Source organism: Telopea speciosissima, chromosome 7 (assembly GCF_018873765.1).
Source record: "Telopea speciosissima isolate NSW1024214 ecotype Mountain lineage chromosome 7, Tspe_v1, whole genome shotgun sequence".
Lineage (NCBI taxonomy): Eukaryota > Viridiplantae > Streptophyta > Magnoliopsida > Proteales > Proteaceae > Telopea > Telopea speciosissima.
This window is the reverse complement of record NC_057922.1, coordinates 32,080,059-32,098,742: the sequence shown is the minus strand read 5'-3', so window position 1 is coordinate 32,098,742 and position 18,684 is coordinate 32,080,059. Positions and strand designations below refer to the sequence as shown.

Genomic DNA, 18,684 nt, shown 5'->3' with positions numbered 1-18,684 from the left:
GCCCCAAATAATCAAAATATGTCTGTTTCTGAAGTTGTCCTTGCAATGTCGCTGCCGGATACAGCTAAGCTTGGAAGAAACAATGGAGGAGATGGCTTTCCAAATCGTATCGAAAGATCTAGATTTGGAAGTCCATCTCCTAATATTTCTCTCCAACCAGATATGGTGAACTACAGCGCTAAAAACAAGCTTCCCAATAATGTCACAAATAGAGTTCCCTGGGAAATTCTTAAGCAACCAAAGCTCCTAACTCTTCTAGTCCGCGGCCAGATGGAAGACAAGGCCTTATTCCAGATGGTGGAGGTGAAGGGGCATTCGAAGAAGAGGTGAGAGGTGTCTTCTCGGCCAATCTAGCAAAGGTTACAGGCGGGGGAAGCTGAGATGGTGCGGTAGATGAGGAAAGCTTGGGTAGGCAGGCAATGTCTGAGGGTTCTCCAAATAGTGAGGCTATGGCGGGGAATGTGGCCCTTGAATAAGACTAGGTTGTGCCAGGGAACAGGAGGGCTAGGGTCCCTAGAGAGGTTCCAAGCAGAAGAAGAGGTGAAGATACCTTTGTGTGAGGGTAGCCAGTTAACCCGGTCCGCATGATGGGGAGTGTTGGGCTGGATGGGGGGGAGAGTTGCTCAGATCTGAGTGATGATGGAAGGATTAAGGTAAGGAGGGGGAGACCAGCGGCCGTCAGAAATGAGGGCGGAGACATTTGCATCCTTAGGGAGGCCAGAGGAATAGTTTGCTCTGGGACCAAGTATGTTGTAGAGGATCTAAGAGGGTGCCAAGGGTCAAGCCAGAGGGAAGTAGAGGTGCCATCTGCAATGTAGCAAGAGATGCCCTAGAGAGCAAGGGGGTGGAGGGAGACGATCTTCTGCCAGATCTAAGAGGAGTCAGTCGGGGTTTTGACCGTCCAGATGGAGTCAGACTTGAGGAGGTAGGATTGGACCCAGGTGCCCTAGATAGAGTCGTGGTGGGAAGTGATTTTCCACAGAAGCTTGAGAATGCCTGCCTTGTTAGAGTCACGGATGCGGCGGAGGCCCAGACCACCCTCCGATTTGGGGAGACAAATGGACTTCCAACTGGTCGGGTGGAGAAATATGGTGGTACCTTTTCCTTTCCAAAGGAAGGCACATAGTTTGCATTCAATGGCCTTGATGGTGGAATTAGGGATGTTGAATATACCGGTCCAGTAGATGTAAGAGGCTTGGAGGACCGAGCGAATGCATTCGAGTCTTCCAGCATAGGAGAGGAGCTTGCCTTTCCAGAGCTGGAGGCGCTTGTGAATGTTATCGAGCATAGGAGTGCAATGGTGGCTAGAGCGCCTGGCAGTGATCAGGGGAAGGCCTTGGTAGGTGACAGGAAGGAAGCCAATAGTGAAGCCAGTGAGCTGACGAAGAGCCTCTTTGGAAGAATCCGGGATACCAAAGAGGAAAATTTTGGACTTGAGAAGGTTGACATGAAGTCCGGAGAGAGACTCAAAGAGATGAAGAGAGTCCATGATGGCAGAGATAGAGGAGTGGGAGGCCTTGGAGAAGATCATCAGGTCGTTTGCAAAGGCCAGATGGGAGAGATTGATGTGTTTGCATTTAGGGAGGGGAGAAATGAGGTGGAGGTCCGTCTTAGCTTGGAGGCTTCTGGACAGGACTTCTAAGGTGAGGGAGAAGAGGAAAGGAGAGAGAGGGCAGCCTTGGTGAATGCCAACCTTGGAGTGGAAGAAGCCTGCAGGGGTGCCATTGACTAGCACAGAGAAGGAGGGGGAAGAGATGTAGGCATGGATCCAACGAACAAAGACAGGGGGGAAACCCATGGGGGAGAGAACATCACAAATGAAGTCCCAACGGATCGAGTCAAAGGCTTTGTGGAGATCAATTTTTAGAAGGGCCGCGGGGGAGTGAGGTTTGCGGTCAAAACCACGAACAATTTCAGAGCAGAGAATAATATTGTCCGCAATACTTCGGCCAGAGATGAAGGCCGATTGGTTGGGACTAACAAAGGAGGGGATGACAAGCTTGATTCGGTTGGCGAGAATCTTAGCAATGAACTTGTAGATGAGGTTGCAAAGGGAGATGGGCCGAAAATCGGATAGGGAAGAAGCCCCATCTTTTTTGGGGATGAGGCAAATGAATGTCTGATTGATCTGAGGAAACTGACCCGGCTTGAAGAAGAAACTGCGGATAGCTTTGAACACCTCACCTTTGATGGAGTCCCAGCGACTTAGAAAGAACCCCATGCTGAAGCCATCTGGGCCAGGGGCTTTGTTGGCTTTGTGGGAGAGGATAGCTAAAGAGATTTCCTCATCGGAGGGAATGGCGATGAGGGAATCGGAGAGGGAAGAGGGGATGAATTTATCAATGAGCCCCAGCGGGATAGGGGTAGGGGGGAGGGAGGGGTTGAAGAGAGAGGAGAAGAAGGATGAGGCAGCCTCTTTAATAGTAGGGGGAAGTGAGGGAGGAACCATCAGCGGCGGTAAGCTGGGTGATGGAGTTAGAGTTCTACCTGGCTTTAAGAGAGCGATGGAAATAGGTAGAATTCGAATCTCCAACTTCAAGTCACTTGGAGCGGGATTTCTGACGCAGGAAGCTCTCCTCGAGCAGGGAGAGGGAAGAAAGCTCTTCGGAGAGACGCTTTTCATCAATGGCAAAGCCCAGGTTGAGAGGATCGAACTGAAGCTGAAATTAGACCATTGAAAGATCCGACCGACAAGAAGAAAGCCTTGAAGGGATATTACCGAAGGTGGAGAGATTCCAACGGCGGAGGGCCGCTTTGGCATCACGAAGCTTTCTAGCTAGGGTAATCAGGGGCTGCAATGGGGCCGAGACAGAGATGCACCAGGCTTTCACGATAGTGTCGTGAAAGAGGGGGTGAGAAGTCCACATGTCAAAGAATTTGAAAGGCTTGGGACCAAAGGAGGAGTAAGGTGGGATGTGGATGAGACAGGGGCAATGGTCAGAGAGACCCTAGAGAAGAAAAGAGGCATGGGAGAGGGGAAAGGAGGAGAGCCAAGCTTCATTGACAAGGAAACGGTCAAGTTTACAGGCGATACGATCCGGACCGACACGACGGTTGTGCCAAGTGAGAGGGGAGCTGGACCAACGAAGGTCGTCCAAATCAAGATCCTCAATACAATCATTGAAAGGGTCCACCGCAGAGCGATCAGTTTTGGATTTTATCGGTCGGTTTCGGTTCATTCATTGTTCTGGTCCTAATTAACACTCCTATTTGTTTAATTTATGTCTAACCCTATTTTCTCATTTCATTACTAGGGAGGATGGTTTCACCTCCCCCCCCCCCCCCCCCAAAAAAAAAAAAAAAAAAAAAAAACTATGGAGGATGGAAATTTCATGTAATAAAAAAGAAAGAAGAAAAAAGCACATGGCGAAAACTATTATATGGTGTAGAATGTAGATACGTAGAAATTGACGGCGTAGGAAAATTCCCGCCCATATTTAAGAGTTGGCGCTTCTCGCCTCTCTTATCTATCTTATAAGCCTGAAAAAGCATAAAAATAAAAGTTCCATTTTTATTTTCCATTTCCCTCTTCTTCCGTTTCAGGACAACAGCGTTAAAAAAGATGCAGCGGGACCGTCTCAAGCCAAGGTCTAGGGTTTCAAACCATGGATTCTCCTGAAGGCAATCGTATCGTACCTACCTCATCCTCTTCGCCCCCTATTCAAGTACAGTAAAATTTGTTAATTGTATTTTATTGTGAATAAGGTTTCTTGGAACTACTGTTCTACTATAGTTCATCCATGTCGATGATTTGAAAATTTATTAATCCGTACTTGGTTTTACTTTTTGTGGGTAAGCTTTAGATGGAGTACCCATTTCGTTTTTTCGGATTGTTTTTGTTGTGAAATTTTCCATATTTTCATTTTTGTGTATGATTTTTGTTGAATATGGAATTGAGTTGTTTGTTTCTTCTTAATGGCTTGAATTCGAGCTTTGGTTTAGGATCTTTTGTTGCAATGCCGTGGCTAGGGTTTTGATGCATTTTGTGGAGGTTTGTTTAGTGGTTGGCTTTTAGATCGGCCAGGAAAGTCATTCCTTAGCTTAGAATTAGAAAGGTTAGCCATCCAATACAAGTTGGTTTGACAGTTAGCTTCATGGTTGACCAGCTTGTCGGCCAAGTTATTACCTTCTCTGACTAATACATGTGACATGTTAGACGTTCTATCGGCCTGATCTTGCCCTTGATGTTTGTCAGTGTCTCACAGTCTTCCAGTATGATATGAGTGAGGCAAAGTTCTTGAGTTTTTTGAGGCATGAAGTTTGCAGCCATATCTGTAAGGCTGGTACTTATATGCCTATAGAGAAACAAAAACTAAACTGAGCATGGTGTTATGCTAGTCCTCTGCAGCCCACCTTGCCAGGTTGTCCTATGGATAGACAGGCCATCAAGACAGAGCTTGACGTAAGGCGAAGAGCCCAATGAAGATCTCCTTGATGTGGAGATGGGCATGTGTGGCTCTGCTATTAGCCTCTGTGGCTGCCTTGGTGTGTGGTATGAGCTGTAGTAGGTGAGTATGCCCCACTGTTGGAAAACCAACTATTTCTTGACATTCCAGAAGGCTGTTGGTAGTGCAGGATCACCCATGTGTTTCAGAGGCAGACTTCCAGGAAAGTTTTACTCAGTTATTTGCAATGTCATGGTTGAATTAATTGATTGCACCTTCTAGTTTCCATGATTTTGTTCTTATCTTCCCATTTTCCAGTCTCTTTTCTTCCAAAATTTGTAAGCATTTAGAAAGTTTTACTCTCTAATCTGTTTATGTATTATTCTATAAGAGTACAAGTAATGGACATTGTAATGAAGAGTTTATGGATCTACTCTTCCGTTGAATTGTGAAAAGTTTTAAGATGTGCCTTTTCACACGACTTCTGAGCATTCCCTTTTGAAGATATTACGTGTTAACATAGTTAAACATATCTTTAGATTTATTGTTCTTGATAGAAAACACCTGGAATTTGTTTGTACAGCATTACAAATTTGGCTCTTGTTCATCATTTTTACTTCTAAATAAATTGCAGGATTCACCTTTCTCCAATTTCCTTCGCACTCTGTCACCTATAAAGTCAGTTAAGTCTATTCATGTTGCACAAGGATTTTCAGAACTTAATTTTCCTCCTCCACCTCCTGTGTTTACATCTCCACGTATAAACAAACAGCGAAGAGCAAGTTTCGTAAAAAGGTATTTGTTGCCTTTAAATTCACAGCGCATTTTGTCTTTTCAAATTGGAGAATGTGGATTTTGATTTGGCAGCTGGTCATGTGATAATTTTATTTTTGTTTTCAGGCCCCAATTTCCACACTCATCTAATGCAGAGCTCTCTCAGGCTGATGATAGTGACAAGATGGTTGCAGGAGCTTCAGATATTTCCAGCAGGTCTCAGAAGGAATGCGATAGTAAGTGCTCCGTTCAAGTTCAGCCCTGCAGTCCTTCAGGATGTGTTGATGAATTCCTGGCTGATCCTGTGGACCCAGAGGACAGTGTGAATTCCATTGATTCAGCCAATTTATGTTTGAAGCAATCTAATGGTGCACCTAAAGCACTAGAGAATAGTTCCAGCTTGAAGGAAAGCATAGAAAAAGTTAATGATAACATAGATAACAGGGAAGGCATTGATACTGAAGCGGTGGCTGCATCCCTTACCTTGTTAGAAAAAGCTGAAGAGGAAGTGCCAGAAAAGTTGCTGTTACCTGATAATCCAGTTGAATCTGAAGCTGAACAGCAAAAGGATAGTGGGAGGCTTCCTGGTGAGTACCAATGTGTAATTTCTGAGAAAATCAGTGCTCATGGGGAGTCTGATTTGTCCATACAACATGATTCTGTTGCACAAAATGACAAGAATGTAGTGGTCCAAATTGCTAAAGACTTATCCTCTATAATTTCAATGGAAGAGGAGCATGGAGATGCTGATTTTGATAAGAGACAAAGGTCTAATCGCTCCAGAAATCCTTGTCAACATAGATTAGAAGCTGTTACATTGCAGAATGCAGAAGGTGGGCAGCAGGATGAATGGGATTGTACACCTCAATTGTTGCCTGAATCTCTGCATATTTCTCAGGCATATCAAGATCATGATGAGAAGACAGGATTAATACTAAGTGTGTCTCTTGAAAGCAGGATGCAATGTGATTTTGAGGTACAAATAAGGTGTCTCTAATTCATCAATTGATTCTTCCAGTTATCTTTGTTTAGCTCTTATGAGAGTAACCAATTTATTCATAAGAAGAAATAATTTTGATGTTACAAATGCTCCATTATAGAGCCTTTGTGATGCTAAAATTACGTCTCAGCTTTAAACATCCGTGCAATATCACTTAGGAAAGATATGTCTCTTCCAATAACCTAACAGATTCTAACATGAACCCCTTGTTTTGCAAGCTTTTCTGAAACCTCATTGTATGAACTAGGAATTGAATTGAGTGAAGCATTCAAATAGGAACTTTTTTTTTCTTTTGTTGGAAAATAGGACAATGTTGATATTGTTTGTCCATGGTCGAGCATAAGTTTAAATAACTATTCATGAAAATACGCTAGTAAAATATTACTAAAATTGTTGCATGACTTGTTCTTGCTTTTATATACTAAAATTGATTGCTAATGACTTGGGCAAATGCATAAATACATAATACATATAAGAATGACAAGTTTCATTTTAATATATATCCTGCTTCATTTTGTAAGTTGATAGAATTGTGAGCTGGAATTAAGGATGCAGTTGGCGTGGGTTTAAATTGAATGATGGTAATGTAGTCCTAGGTAGGAGTAATCCCACTAGGAGCCAGGGTAAAGGGGTCACACACAAGGGCTGACCGATTAGGCTAGGGTTTAGTAACTTAGGGCAAAACTAGGGTTAGGGTTGGATATTGGGAAAGGGGTTTATAGGGTATTAATGGGCAGGTCTAGGGGGTCAATATGGTACAAAAAGGTTAGGGTTTGGATGAGTTTGGAAATTTTCCAATTTTGGGCAGAATTGAATTTTAGGGTTTTGGGTTTGGGTTTTAATGGAGCAAGGAGATGAAGGGGTTAGAGTGGGAGTTTGGGGCTGAAACTTGGATCGAGTGTAGGGAGAGATGAGAGGGATGTTCGATGGGAGTTTGGTTTGAAACTGATGGACAGATTTGAAGTTATGGAGGTTTCCTAGTAGAAGTAGGAGAGAGGGGTAAAACTGTAATTTCAGACAATCGGCTGGGTGGATGGTGATGAGATTTGAATCAAGTCTCTATTAGGGTTTGAGGAAGATTCGATCAAATTTTTAGCAGGTTCTAACGGTTAGATTTGGCTGGGCAGAATTCTCACCAAAATCACCTTGTATGTGACCTTCTAGAAGGAAGAAGAATAGTTGTAGAATTTCTTACTTGTTGCAGGTCTTCAATGGCAGCAACTTTGAAGATGAACAATGGGGTCTCCCGATCTTCACGATGCAAGGAGTCGATTGGAGATCCACCAATCCCTTCCACCTTGATAAACCCACAAGGATGCAACATTCTCAAGGACCAACAACAGCAACAAAGGCAACAAGCATAAAGCTGAGTTTTATTAATCAAATTCGTGTTCAATGCTGGCCTCCCTTACAAACATATATAGAAGACTCAAAAATAGACTTAAACACTAAAAAGGAAAGGCCTAACCCAATCCTTAACCTATTAGCTAACTTAATCTGATTAGGAAACTGAATAGATTCAAAATAGAGTCCTAATCCATCTCAACTAAACAACTAAAAGAAAAACTAATAAAATCACTTAAATTGAACCATTGGTTCAAACCAGCTTTGGACCGGTGATGCAGACCCTAGCCTCCTTCAATTGAAGAAGCCACCCTAAGCCTAGGGTTTTAGTAGGAGCCTTAGTTTAGTTATTTCAGTTCTATACTTAGGTTTTATTTTGTGTTTTTAATTGAACCGGTTTAAATTGGTTGCACCCAATTGGTTCAATTGGTCTAATTTAAGTGAAGTGCTCCTATTGGCTAAGAGGTTCTTATATCCTATTGGCTAGTAGGGAATCTTCTTTTATTTCAAGTAGTTTAAGTTGTTTTAAGTCATTAGGGTCAATTGAGTCTTTTTATACCTTTTAAATTGTTTTAAATCACTTAATTGTACCTCTCCACGATTTTGGATGGAGATTAGAGTTGTAATAGTTTTAGGAATTAGGCCTTTGGCCTCCTATTTAATAAGAGATCGTGGGAGAGGCTCCCCCACCAATGCATGTTTAAAAAAAATCGAGCTTTTTGCTGTTGGCCTTTGTTGCTGCTTCTTCTCTCTTCAGAGACTGTCTTGTGAGTCATATCAAGACCCCTTGTGAGTCATATCAAGGGTGAGGGCTGGTGGATTCCGGCGACTCCTTGCATCTTGTAGATCGGGAGGTCCTTCTCCTTCTTCAATCAAGTTTCTCCAAGCTACTGTTGTTGCAGATCTGCAAATCCAGTAAGTGTTTACAGTTTCTGCAAGTTATCCTTCTCTTCTTCTTCCCCCCATCTAACCTAATCGATCCCACAAAACCCTAGCTTTTCTAAATACATTCCAGCATTCATCCTTCACCCATATTCATCCAAAATCAGAGCATAACCTCTCCATACCAGTACCTCCACTCGACCTGACCCCTAAGCCTCCATTCTCATTTGAAACCCTAAAATCCCCTCATCCCCCATAAACCTAAACACCCTAAATTCTGTAAAACGCTATTCAGCCATCAGAAAACCCTTATATTACAGTTGAACATCCCCCTCCCTGTTTAGAAAACTCGACCTCAGCCCCAGCCCTTAGATCCCACTCAAAACCCTAAATTCAACCTATTTTCTAAAACCTAAAACCCAAACTCTAACCCTAGAATTTCAGAATTTTAATTTTCTGTTTAAACCTATTTAAAACCTATATCAGTAGCTTTCTTTAGACCTGCCCAACATTATCATATATCACATTCACTAATTCCCCTTACCTAACCCTAATTTTGAGTTAAATCAGCCTGCTTTGCCCAATCGGCTGATTAATTTCAGAACCATTGTACACCTGGCCTCTAATAGGATCCTTCTCCTATTTAGAGCTACATCAACCGGTTCAATTTAAAACATTAAAAACATGAAAATAAACTAAGTATGGGGTTAATCCCGTATGCAGCTCATGTACCCCAACTTTTGGCCCATAAAAGTGGCCTATTATATAGAAAACCCATGGGATCAAAGGCCCAACATGTATATAACCTAACCCTCGACTTATTCCTAATAAAAGAAGCCCAGTTTGGTGACAAATCTGCATCAGATGGTCTTGCCCTTTTCTCTCTTGTAATTTGTTATGCTTCATCATAGGCTGCATCGTGAGAGTCCCCCACTCTCTACGGTCACCCTTTTGTTCGGTTGGTCTTCTAGTCCATAAAGCTTCTAATGGTAAAACTCCTCAATTGGCCACTTTATAGGCAGCTATCTGCCCTTCAACATAGTAAAACTTTCTCTGACCCAACAATGGAGAATTCAAGGGGTTGTAGACACTTGATGGATAATGGGTTCTTCATTTTCAAAATTTCTGAGGAAGATAAACAAGATTCATGCTCTGGAAGGAGGGCCTTGGCAAGTGGGTCAGAAACCCATCTTCCTCTGGAAATGGGATCGATACCCGCAACTGCAACTGCAACTGCAACTGCAAGTGCAACGGGTAGGCTTCAGCAACATCCCTCTATAGATCACCCTTTTAAGGCTTCCTCTCCACTTCTGGTGTGAAGACGATCTCAGTATAGTTGGCTCGGTCTGGGAAAGCCGCTTTACTTTGATAGTAGAACAAAACATATAGATCAACTTGCTTATGCAAGTATATGTATAAATGTTGGCTGATGAAGCTCCTCCATTTTTCATCTCTATGGCTGATGATGAAGGCTTTTTCGTTCAACAAACAAATCTGCTTTGAGTGGCTTTGTCCTTAATGCTTAGTTTGTAAGGTATTTGGCCATGACTCTAGTAAGTGCTCCTCCATGCCTGCCGCCCCTGTGGATCTTCCCATTCCTTTGAAGCTACACTGTTACTCCTCAATTAGCTGGTGCTCCACATTCCTCTGGTGTATTCGTTGATGTAATCGAAGCTCCTTATTCCGCTGTTTCTCCCCAATGTTTTGTTGCAATTGGTACTGCTCCTAGTAAGCACAAGCCCACCATCTACCCCCTCTTCCTCTTTCCCTTTCATACCCTGGTTCTTCTCAGTCATTTGGCCTTCGCTCCTCTAATTGGGGCCACCGTAGAAGTCAACGGCGGAATAGAAACCACCATGCCACACAAGGATATACCTAGTAAATAGTTAACAACAACATCTGACCATACTCTTGATACTACCTTCCTACCATTGGTCCATAGTCCGTTAAGGACCAAAGACAACACCCTCCAACCTTGCCCCCATCTGATTTTGACATTGTCTGTCCTATTCCCTCCTCTGAGGCTTTGATTCTTCATGCAAGTTGCTTCTTTCCTCCTCTTTGTCCTTTGTCCAGTCACCATCTCTTGGCTGGCCCTGCGCTTGCTCGACAACGCCTCGCCCTTGAGTCCTTCAACTAACTTTCCCTTTGTAGTTGCAATTGATAACTCTAGAAATATCGCTTTCACCTCTCCCCTCCCCCTTTTACCTCTCCCTTCGAAACCCCTTTCGGGTCGGCCTAGCCTTGGTCTCGCTGCCTCTCTGCAACCCAGTCCTCAGCCTTGCCCATCATATCCTTCTAATCAAAGCCTTAGGACTAACTAGCCTCTCGTTTGCTAGCCCACCTTCATTCAGGCTTGACCCATCTGGTCCATCACCCTATAGACTGTTTGCACCCCAACTTGGTTGGACCACAATCATATCCAACACTTGCAAGTCTCCTTTCACCTTTTATCATCTGCAGAGTTGGAGCCTTTGCTGACCCACCCGACCCAATCATCCACTTATCCATCATCTTCACCCGCCCCCCAATGATGGCTCTTCTGTTTTGTCAATCAACCTGCCCTTCTATTGCCCTGCCATTCCTTGAGTCTTCCACTCTCCTTCTAATGACCCACTAGGTCCTCCCTTCCACCATTCTACTCTCCACCCCCTTTTGATGTTGCTTACCCCCTATCTGTGCTTACCATCGGCACCACCGTAGCAGTTAGTTTGTGTCTTGTCTGTCCGTGGCTAGTCCCAACTCTTTGAGCTTGTGTTGCACCCTCCCCTGCTAGCTAATGAATCAGGGTATTATTTATAATATATTAGAGGCCTCAACTCCCCTTCCAAGTAAGGTTTAAGAACTTGGTTTTGGTACAGGTTTTGCCCTGGCCAAAAACCGAGTTGGGGTAAATTTTTTTTTTTGGAACTCGATTGCTGGTTTCTGTGGGTTTAGACCTATTTTGGCACTCATCTTATTTTAGGCCATTTAAACACAATGACACTATCAGATTTTGCAAAAACAAAGTCCAAATAGGAGTTTCACTTTGGACCCTAGGTTGGTAGGAGACGACGTACAAATAGGCCCTATTCTACACTTAATTTAATAATTGAATACAATCAAATCATACAACTAATATAAAACATATATATATTTTTTTCCATAAAAAAATATATAAAACAACTTAAATAAACATTACAAATGTAAAAGTGTACATTACATCAATCTTAACATGTTACATCTATCATCCCATGCCATAGTGCCGAATCAAGTATTCATCTCCATATCGTGCCACAAAGTTTCCCACGTCATAATGTTGTTGTAGTATTGCACATAGGTTGCCACACAACTCATATAAGTGTTGTCATCAACATATTCCAAGTTCCCTAACCTAAGGTATATAAGAGGCGGTTGCGATGAGGGCCATGAGGCTTGAGATCCAATGCTACCGTCACCAGGCTGTTGAAAAACCATTGGCATGCATGGGAACTGGTGCTCTCCTGGCCATAATCATAGTCATATTGAGGCTGAGATGCATGCCACGATTGACGCTCACTAGTAGTATCTATACTCATGCTTCCGAAACTTTCAAGTATGGTCTTCATACTCATGTTATCATCCCGAACCTGTGACTGTTTGCGAAGTGGGCATCTCTGGTACGTAGCGGGGACACCATGGTTCTGATTGCGTGTGGCATGCGTAAATTGAGTCTCACCTGTGTAATGCACATGCCCCGACAACGTCCCCAGCTCATACTGGTACTGCTCGCGCATCCCCTCATGACGATTATCATAATAACCACCACCCAGCATGCCACTACCACCACCACCACCATCATCATTAGACTGGTGTTCCTCATCATTAACACTTCTTGTTGCAGCCTCTAAAGGTATCGGTGAGGTCTTCATACTCATGTCATCATCCCGAGCCTGTGACTGTTTGCGACGCGGGCATCTCTGGTACGTAGCGGGGACACCATGGTCCTGATCGTGTGTGTCATGTGTAAATTGAGTCTCACCTGTGTAATGCACATGCCCCGGCTACGTCCCCAGCTCATACTGGTACTGCTCGCGCATCCCCTCATGACGATCATCATAATAACCACCACCCAGCATGCCACTACCACCACCACCATCATCATCAGACTGGTGTTCCTCATCATAACACTTCTTGCTGCAGCCTCTGAAGGTCTCGGTGACTCTGAATGTACACCGCCCTCTTCTGATATATATTCGTCAACATCTGTACCGGTTTTGGTCGCAATGGTGGGGTTGGGCCTACCCCCTGCCTGATCCATTTTTGGTGCACCATGATCCCTCACCCACTGAATAGGGGATCCTCATCATCATCAGAGTCTGGTACACCAAGCCCAAGTCTGTTTTGTTGGTGCTCTGTGGAGCACTCAGGAACAACCCACCACCAGATTTGGGGAGGACCTCAGATTTAAGAGGAGTTTTTTTTGGGGGGGGGGGGAGAGTCTCAAGTTTTCAGGGCTGTCGTGTGAAATTCCGAAGGAACAACACCAACTCCGTCGGTACCACAACCTTCACGGCGAGAATGGGGCTACCCTGGTGGCCAGAATCCCCATTGATGAGCTCTCTCGTTTGTAAAGACGGAGCGGTCAAGGCCTCAAGGGAGGAATTTGGGCTTTTAGTTGTAGATGCATTGGACAGGGGGGAAGATTGAGAATGGGATGGGGAAGAGTATTTGTCTTGCCCTGGTTGAGAGTGTAGATGATGAGAAGGTAAACACCTACATTGTCATTGGCAGAAGCATTGGTTCCCTGCGTTCTGCGGGGCAAGATGAGGGGGTGCTGCGGCGGGGGATGGTTTGCTGTGTTCTACAGAGCAAGTGTTCTGCGGAGAAAGAAGAAGTAGAAGTAGAATGTGGGTCCCACTTCTGTTAATAAAATGAAAATAAATAACAATGACAGTTTAGGAGTTGAATAAAAAATTAAAAGGGGCCAATCGGTTAACATGGGAAAAGGAGGGGTAAATTTGGGTATTTTAAAGTACCTGGAGAGGAGAGGTAGAATTTTTTTTTTTGGGGGGGGGGATCAGATGAGGAAGTTCAAGTAGGGGGAGTTTGAGTAAATGTAGGGTACGCATAGGGGAGTGATAGAAATTTTCCCTTTAAAATAATATCCCTAAGTCTTCAATACGCAGAGTTGACACTTGTCCAATTGAGCTCTTTGGCGCATTCTCCAATGGTCTTACTGAAGTGAAGCTTGAGTCTTCAATTCTACTTCTGAATCTTCATGCCTTGGTTGGGCTTACTGAAATATCTTGATCTTCAATTTGTGTAGACATTTCATGCTGTCAATGGGCTTCCTGAGGTGGCTTATGATCTTTTAGTAAATATACCACTTCATGCTGCAGTTGTTGACCAAGCTTGAGAGATCTTCTAAGTTTCTTGTAGCTTGACAACACACCTTCCACTTGCTTTGGCAGAATTCCTGCACAATTTCGAGCTTAAGAGGGGTTACTTGGGAAACCAATTCAATTGAGCTTTTTAACAAGCAAAAATAATTACTCAAGTTAAATCACCAAAAACATGTTAAAATAATACAATGTCTCAACATTGTCCCCCTTTTTGGTGATGACAAACCAGTGTGCGAAAAAGACTATGTGCAAGGGCTCTTATGCATACCCATAAGAATTTGGAGAATTGATCCTCCTATGAATTATAATATATGCACACACAACTAATAGCAATACCATCCTTATAACTCTATACTTTTTCACATATTTCTCGCCCTTTTGTCATTGAGAAAAAGAGAAGTAACCAATGTAGCAAGGAAATGGGAAACAATAGAACAATTTTAGGCACAAGGAATGGTATGAATAATGGTATGAATTTAGCATTGTAAGTTGTAACTGTGCTACATTATCAAACTAAAAAGATTTCATTCCACAAACTTCAACCGTTTCATTGATTTGATCATCATTACACCTATGATTGAAGAGAGTACAAAAACAGGAAAAATACTGAAATGTTCAAACGAGCTTACAACAGGAAACAGAACACAACAAAAGTGATCCAAAGAACTTACATAACACTTATAATTAAAAGACCCAAAGGGCTTGCAAACCATATAAATGAGCTTACAAGCCTAGCCCACAAAACAGAGTCATACATTGAAATGTAAACACAACATATTGCTTACACAATGAACAGACAGACACCTTATAAACAAACAGAAAGCAAAGAAAACATGGACTGAAATGTGAGAGTTCCATTTCACTGCGGTGGAGGTGGAAAGACTCTGTTAATTTTACTTGAGAGCTCAAGGAGGAAATGCTGCAAACGCCGAATCTGTTCAGTATTTTCCTTTTGAGATACATTGAGATTATGCAGCTGTCTTATCATGTCCTCTTGATTTTCTTGAATCCGCTCTATGCCAATCAGTGCATCGTTGGCGAAGTCTCAGAACTCCCTTTTTTGAATCGGTATCATTCAGATTTTCTGAGGCTTTCCATTCATTATAGTTTAATTCATCAAGGAGCCTCTGATGTTGTCCTTGGGACTGAGCTACATTGTCTACGCTTCTCCTCCTTCCTCTACAGGAAAATGCTCTTTTGGGTCATAAGTACCCTATTATCTTCAATTAGATGTTCCAGAATATTGTCGTTGACAGAAGAGTTCCATTATGACCCTCCCCAGATCCCGCAATGGCGGGAGCCTTGTGCACTGGGTATGGCCTTTTTTGTACAGAAGAGTGCCATTCATGAATGGGAGTAGATTGTTTATTGGAAGATCTTCCATGGACAGGGGTAGATGGATCAGAGGAGGCATTTTCTCTTTCAGGGTTAGAAGACGATGGTGAACCTCTAAGAGCTCTTCTAGGTCTAGGAGCCATGAAGAAAATAAGTGAGTAAGGCGAAGAGAGTAGGAGAAAGGAAGAAGGTGAGGGTACAAGAAGGAAGATTCAGACGATGTGAGGTGGAAGGATCGACCAAGGGGGTGAGGAAGGTCTTAGGGCTTGAAATAAGAGAGAAAAATGGGAAGAAATGGCCTAGAACCCACATTTGGGATTTTAATTTCGGGTGTAATTGTTGACCGCTTGCTAGAGCCGGTCGACCGCCTAGTAAAAATTGACTAAGGCTGGCTGGGTCAGGAGAGAGAGAGAGAATGGAAAGGGGAAACACATAAACAGAAAAATTAAGTTCATTAAACTTACAAAAACAGTAAAACACACTCACACTACGATTAATTATCATAGTCACATATCAAGTCACAAAACAAGTAAGAAAACAATCCTAACTAATAAGCAGTCCTAAAACAGAAAAACAAAACTCAAGATGGACAAAAGTAAGACAAAAATCTTAACACACATTTGACTTAGTGATACTCATTAAGCTAAAGCTTCTAATCATGCTTCGAAGTCATAATTAATTAGTCATGTTTAACTAAGAGAGAGGAATATTTCTGCTCCTTTGAAGTAGTTATACTTATACCATTTATGCACTTGACCTCATTTAAGGCCATCTTTAAGCTTAGCATCCTCCTTTGAGGAAGATTCAAACCTCTTCAAGGTAACAAGCTTACCTACATGAGCTTTGTGAGCACTCAACAAAAATCCATCAATGGCTTATTTAACGGAATATGCATAGTTTAAAAATGAGATGCACAATGAATTAATGTCTCAACATTTTGCTCATGAAAAGTCCCAAATTGGTCAAGACTTAGTCTAGACCTATAATTTAAGCTCTATGAGCTTGGTTCAAAGCAACAAAGATAACCTTGATAAAGGCATGTGGTTTGAGGGATTAAGGAACTTTATACCTTTGTTCATATTAACCACTTTAACTAGGTATAGCCGTATAGATTTAGTGCTCATATCAAGATAATTTTGAGTTAGGGTGATGATACCCATACTCCTTACCGATGAGAGACAAATTATGAACAAGTTTTGAAAAACAATGAAGAAAGAAAGTTCAAACTAGAACTAAGAAACAAAAGAACACAAACTAAGCTAGCATGCATAATAAAAAAACTATCCTAGGCATGCAAACTACCTCCTTAAGCAAGTTAAAACTAGGTGTGATTGGGTAGTCCCAACACCCATAGTTTTAAATCAAACTGGGATCTCGAATATTTTGAGAATCTCGAGCTCCTTGAGATGAAATTACATACGAAACTTAAAACCTGCGGTGTTTCAAAAATTTCGGTCGAAATTTTGGCGAAATCTGGAATATCTCGACCTGCTTGAGAAGAAACTACTCTTGTTTCTTCTTGAACACTATGATGTGGCATTCATATGCCATGCAGATGGAAGACAATCCATGTCGGTTCCATTGGACCTCGAGTGGACTTGATTCTGCACGTCATAGTTCATATCAATAGACAGTCACAGACTCACAATATTGTATTGTTGGGACATGGAATAGAGCCGATTGGAGAGTACAGATCCATGTAGCTGACCCCATTTAGTTGAGAAAAGGCTGAGTTGAGTAGAGCTTAAATAAGGATTTTCAGTTTCATACCTTTCTTTACCTTTGTGTCTCTTGTCTTGGTTTTAAGAAGCTAACCTCTTATTCTTTTTAGGTTGTTTCAGGTTCTTCAATTCTTTCCCTTTTGTTGGCTTTGGAACTTGATGACCAACATTAAGAAATAAACATTTTAAAGTGGTCTTTGGTACCCTATTTTGCTTGGGTCTATGTTGGTTAGTCCTATATGACCCTCTTTTCCATACCAATGGCAATAGTAGAATTAAAAGATGCTGAATTATGTGAAACCTATCTAATGGTCTTAGTAGATCTACTTGCATGGCTAATTGACAATTCTTTGCTTAATCCTCCATTAGTGAGCTTCCCGAGTGATGCTTTTCAATCATCTACTTGTGAGCTCAAGGTTTTCATTGGGTTTCTTTAGAGAATCATTTTTGAAGTTTAGTGTAGAGGTCATTTTCTTAAGTTCCTCATTTTTAAAACATTATTTCTCAAACTCCTTATGTTATTCCTCAAAGGCATTTGTCAATTTCTCATAAGAGGATTATTACCTACCTCCTCTTCATCACTAGAATCTTCCATACCAAGAAAACATAGATTATCATTTTCATTAGGAGAGTACTCATTGATAATCCCAAGTGCACTGAGAGGCGGGGTGAATCAGTGTCTTCAAGAATTCTTTCAAACTCGATCCCGTGGCTATAAAAATCACGCACAAAGATTGGCCGGGGCAGTCCCGTAATTACCAATCAAACATGCATGTCTAGCTCGTAACCACTATGTGGCCTGGTCTACCAGACAGTGCACCACCATTCTGCAGCAAACACACTCCAAGAATATGCAGGAGAAATAACAAACACAGTACACCAAGTATACGTGGTTCGGCTAAGCTGCCTACATCCACGGAGGAATACTCATAAGGGTTTCGTATTTCCTCAAATACTCAACTCGAATTCAACTACTACAATAGCCCAAGTGCTACAACACCTGCTTTTGATTCCGCAACAACGAAATCTAGGGCTACAACCCCAATCCAATCAAGCCCCAACTTAATTGGTATTACAATATGAATTAAAAAAGTTCGATTACAAGTCCCTCCCAATAACATGAACAAATTTGGATTCTTTTTACATGAATCTAACCCTAGATATAAAATTGGACTTGTGAAAACAAAAGATTACCTCTCCCTGAGTAATCCTATGACGAACCCACCGCTTGAAGCCTTGCTGATGTCGTGCACGTTCTCTAATGTTCAAAGTAGCATCTCCGATCGTTCAACCAAGGTTTTGTCACAGTTTTTGACGTTTCTGACATTCTTCTATTCATTCTAACGCTTCCACTGTGTTCTCCTTGAAAAATTATGCAATTTAAAAAAAAAAATTGGCAACTGATTTGGACTCCGAATGAGAGATATATTGCCTTCCAAAGTTAAACGGTCCAAAAATGGCAAGTGGAGGGCGAAACTGTAATATTCAGAAACGTTTTGAGACAATTGGCATGGCATGACCCCGCAGCGGCAACGTTGGCCAACAGGTCTCTTTCCAGAACGCGGTGATAGCTGTACTGCACTTACGCAGTTTGAATTTCGAATTCCAAAAACGCGTGGAACTCTCCCATGGATCTAGGCTATGGCGTATGATGTAGCACTGTGCACCATTAGGGACAAGCCAATCAGAGAGCTCGCGTCGAATCTGACTGAAGAAACGACGCGTGCAACTTCGAGCTCTTCACCTTCGCCATTGAGATCTTGATTCGGTGTAGCGCAGCTGTACCAAACACCACAGAACCAGCCAATGGAGATGCGCCCGCCCGGATCAATAAAAATCGACATGGTGAACAAAATCCAACGGCCACCATGATTCTGTTT

At 42.4% G+C, this 18,684-nt stretch overlaps 1 protein-coding gene across 4 annotated transcripts in view; it reads left to right on the top strand.

Annotated features, from left to right (window-relative positions):
• The first annotated feature begins 3,457 nt into the window (after positions 1 to 3,457).
• The window catches only part of LOC122669080 (protein tesmin/TSO1-like CXC 2), a 39,183-nt gene continuing 23,956 nt past the window's right edge, over positions 3,458 to 18,684 (top strand). For all 4 annotated transcript variants that reach the window (XM_043865730.1, XM_043865731.1, XM_043865729.1 and 1 more), the window contains exons 1-3: positions 3,458 to 3,665; positions 5,020 to 5,180; positions 5,286 to 6,135. In XM_043865730.1, coding sequence (XP_043721665.1) covers positions 3,606 to 3,665; positions 5,020 to 5,180; positions 5,286 to 6,135 — 1,071 coding nt within the window. In that variant the 5' untranslated portion in view covers positions 3,458 to 3,605. The remainder of the gene's footprint in view (positions 3,666 to 5,019; positions 5,181 to 5,285; positions 6,136 to 18,684) is intronic.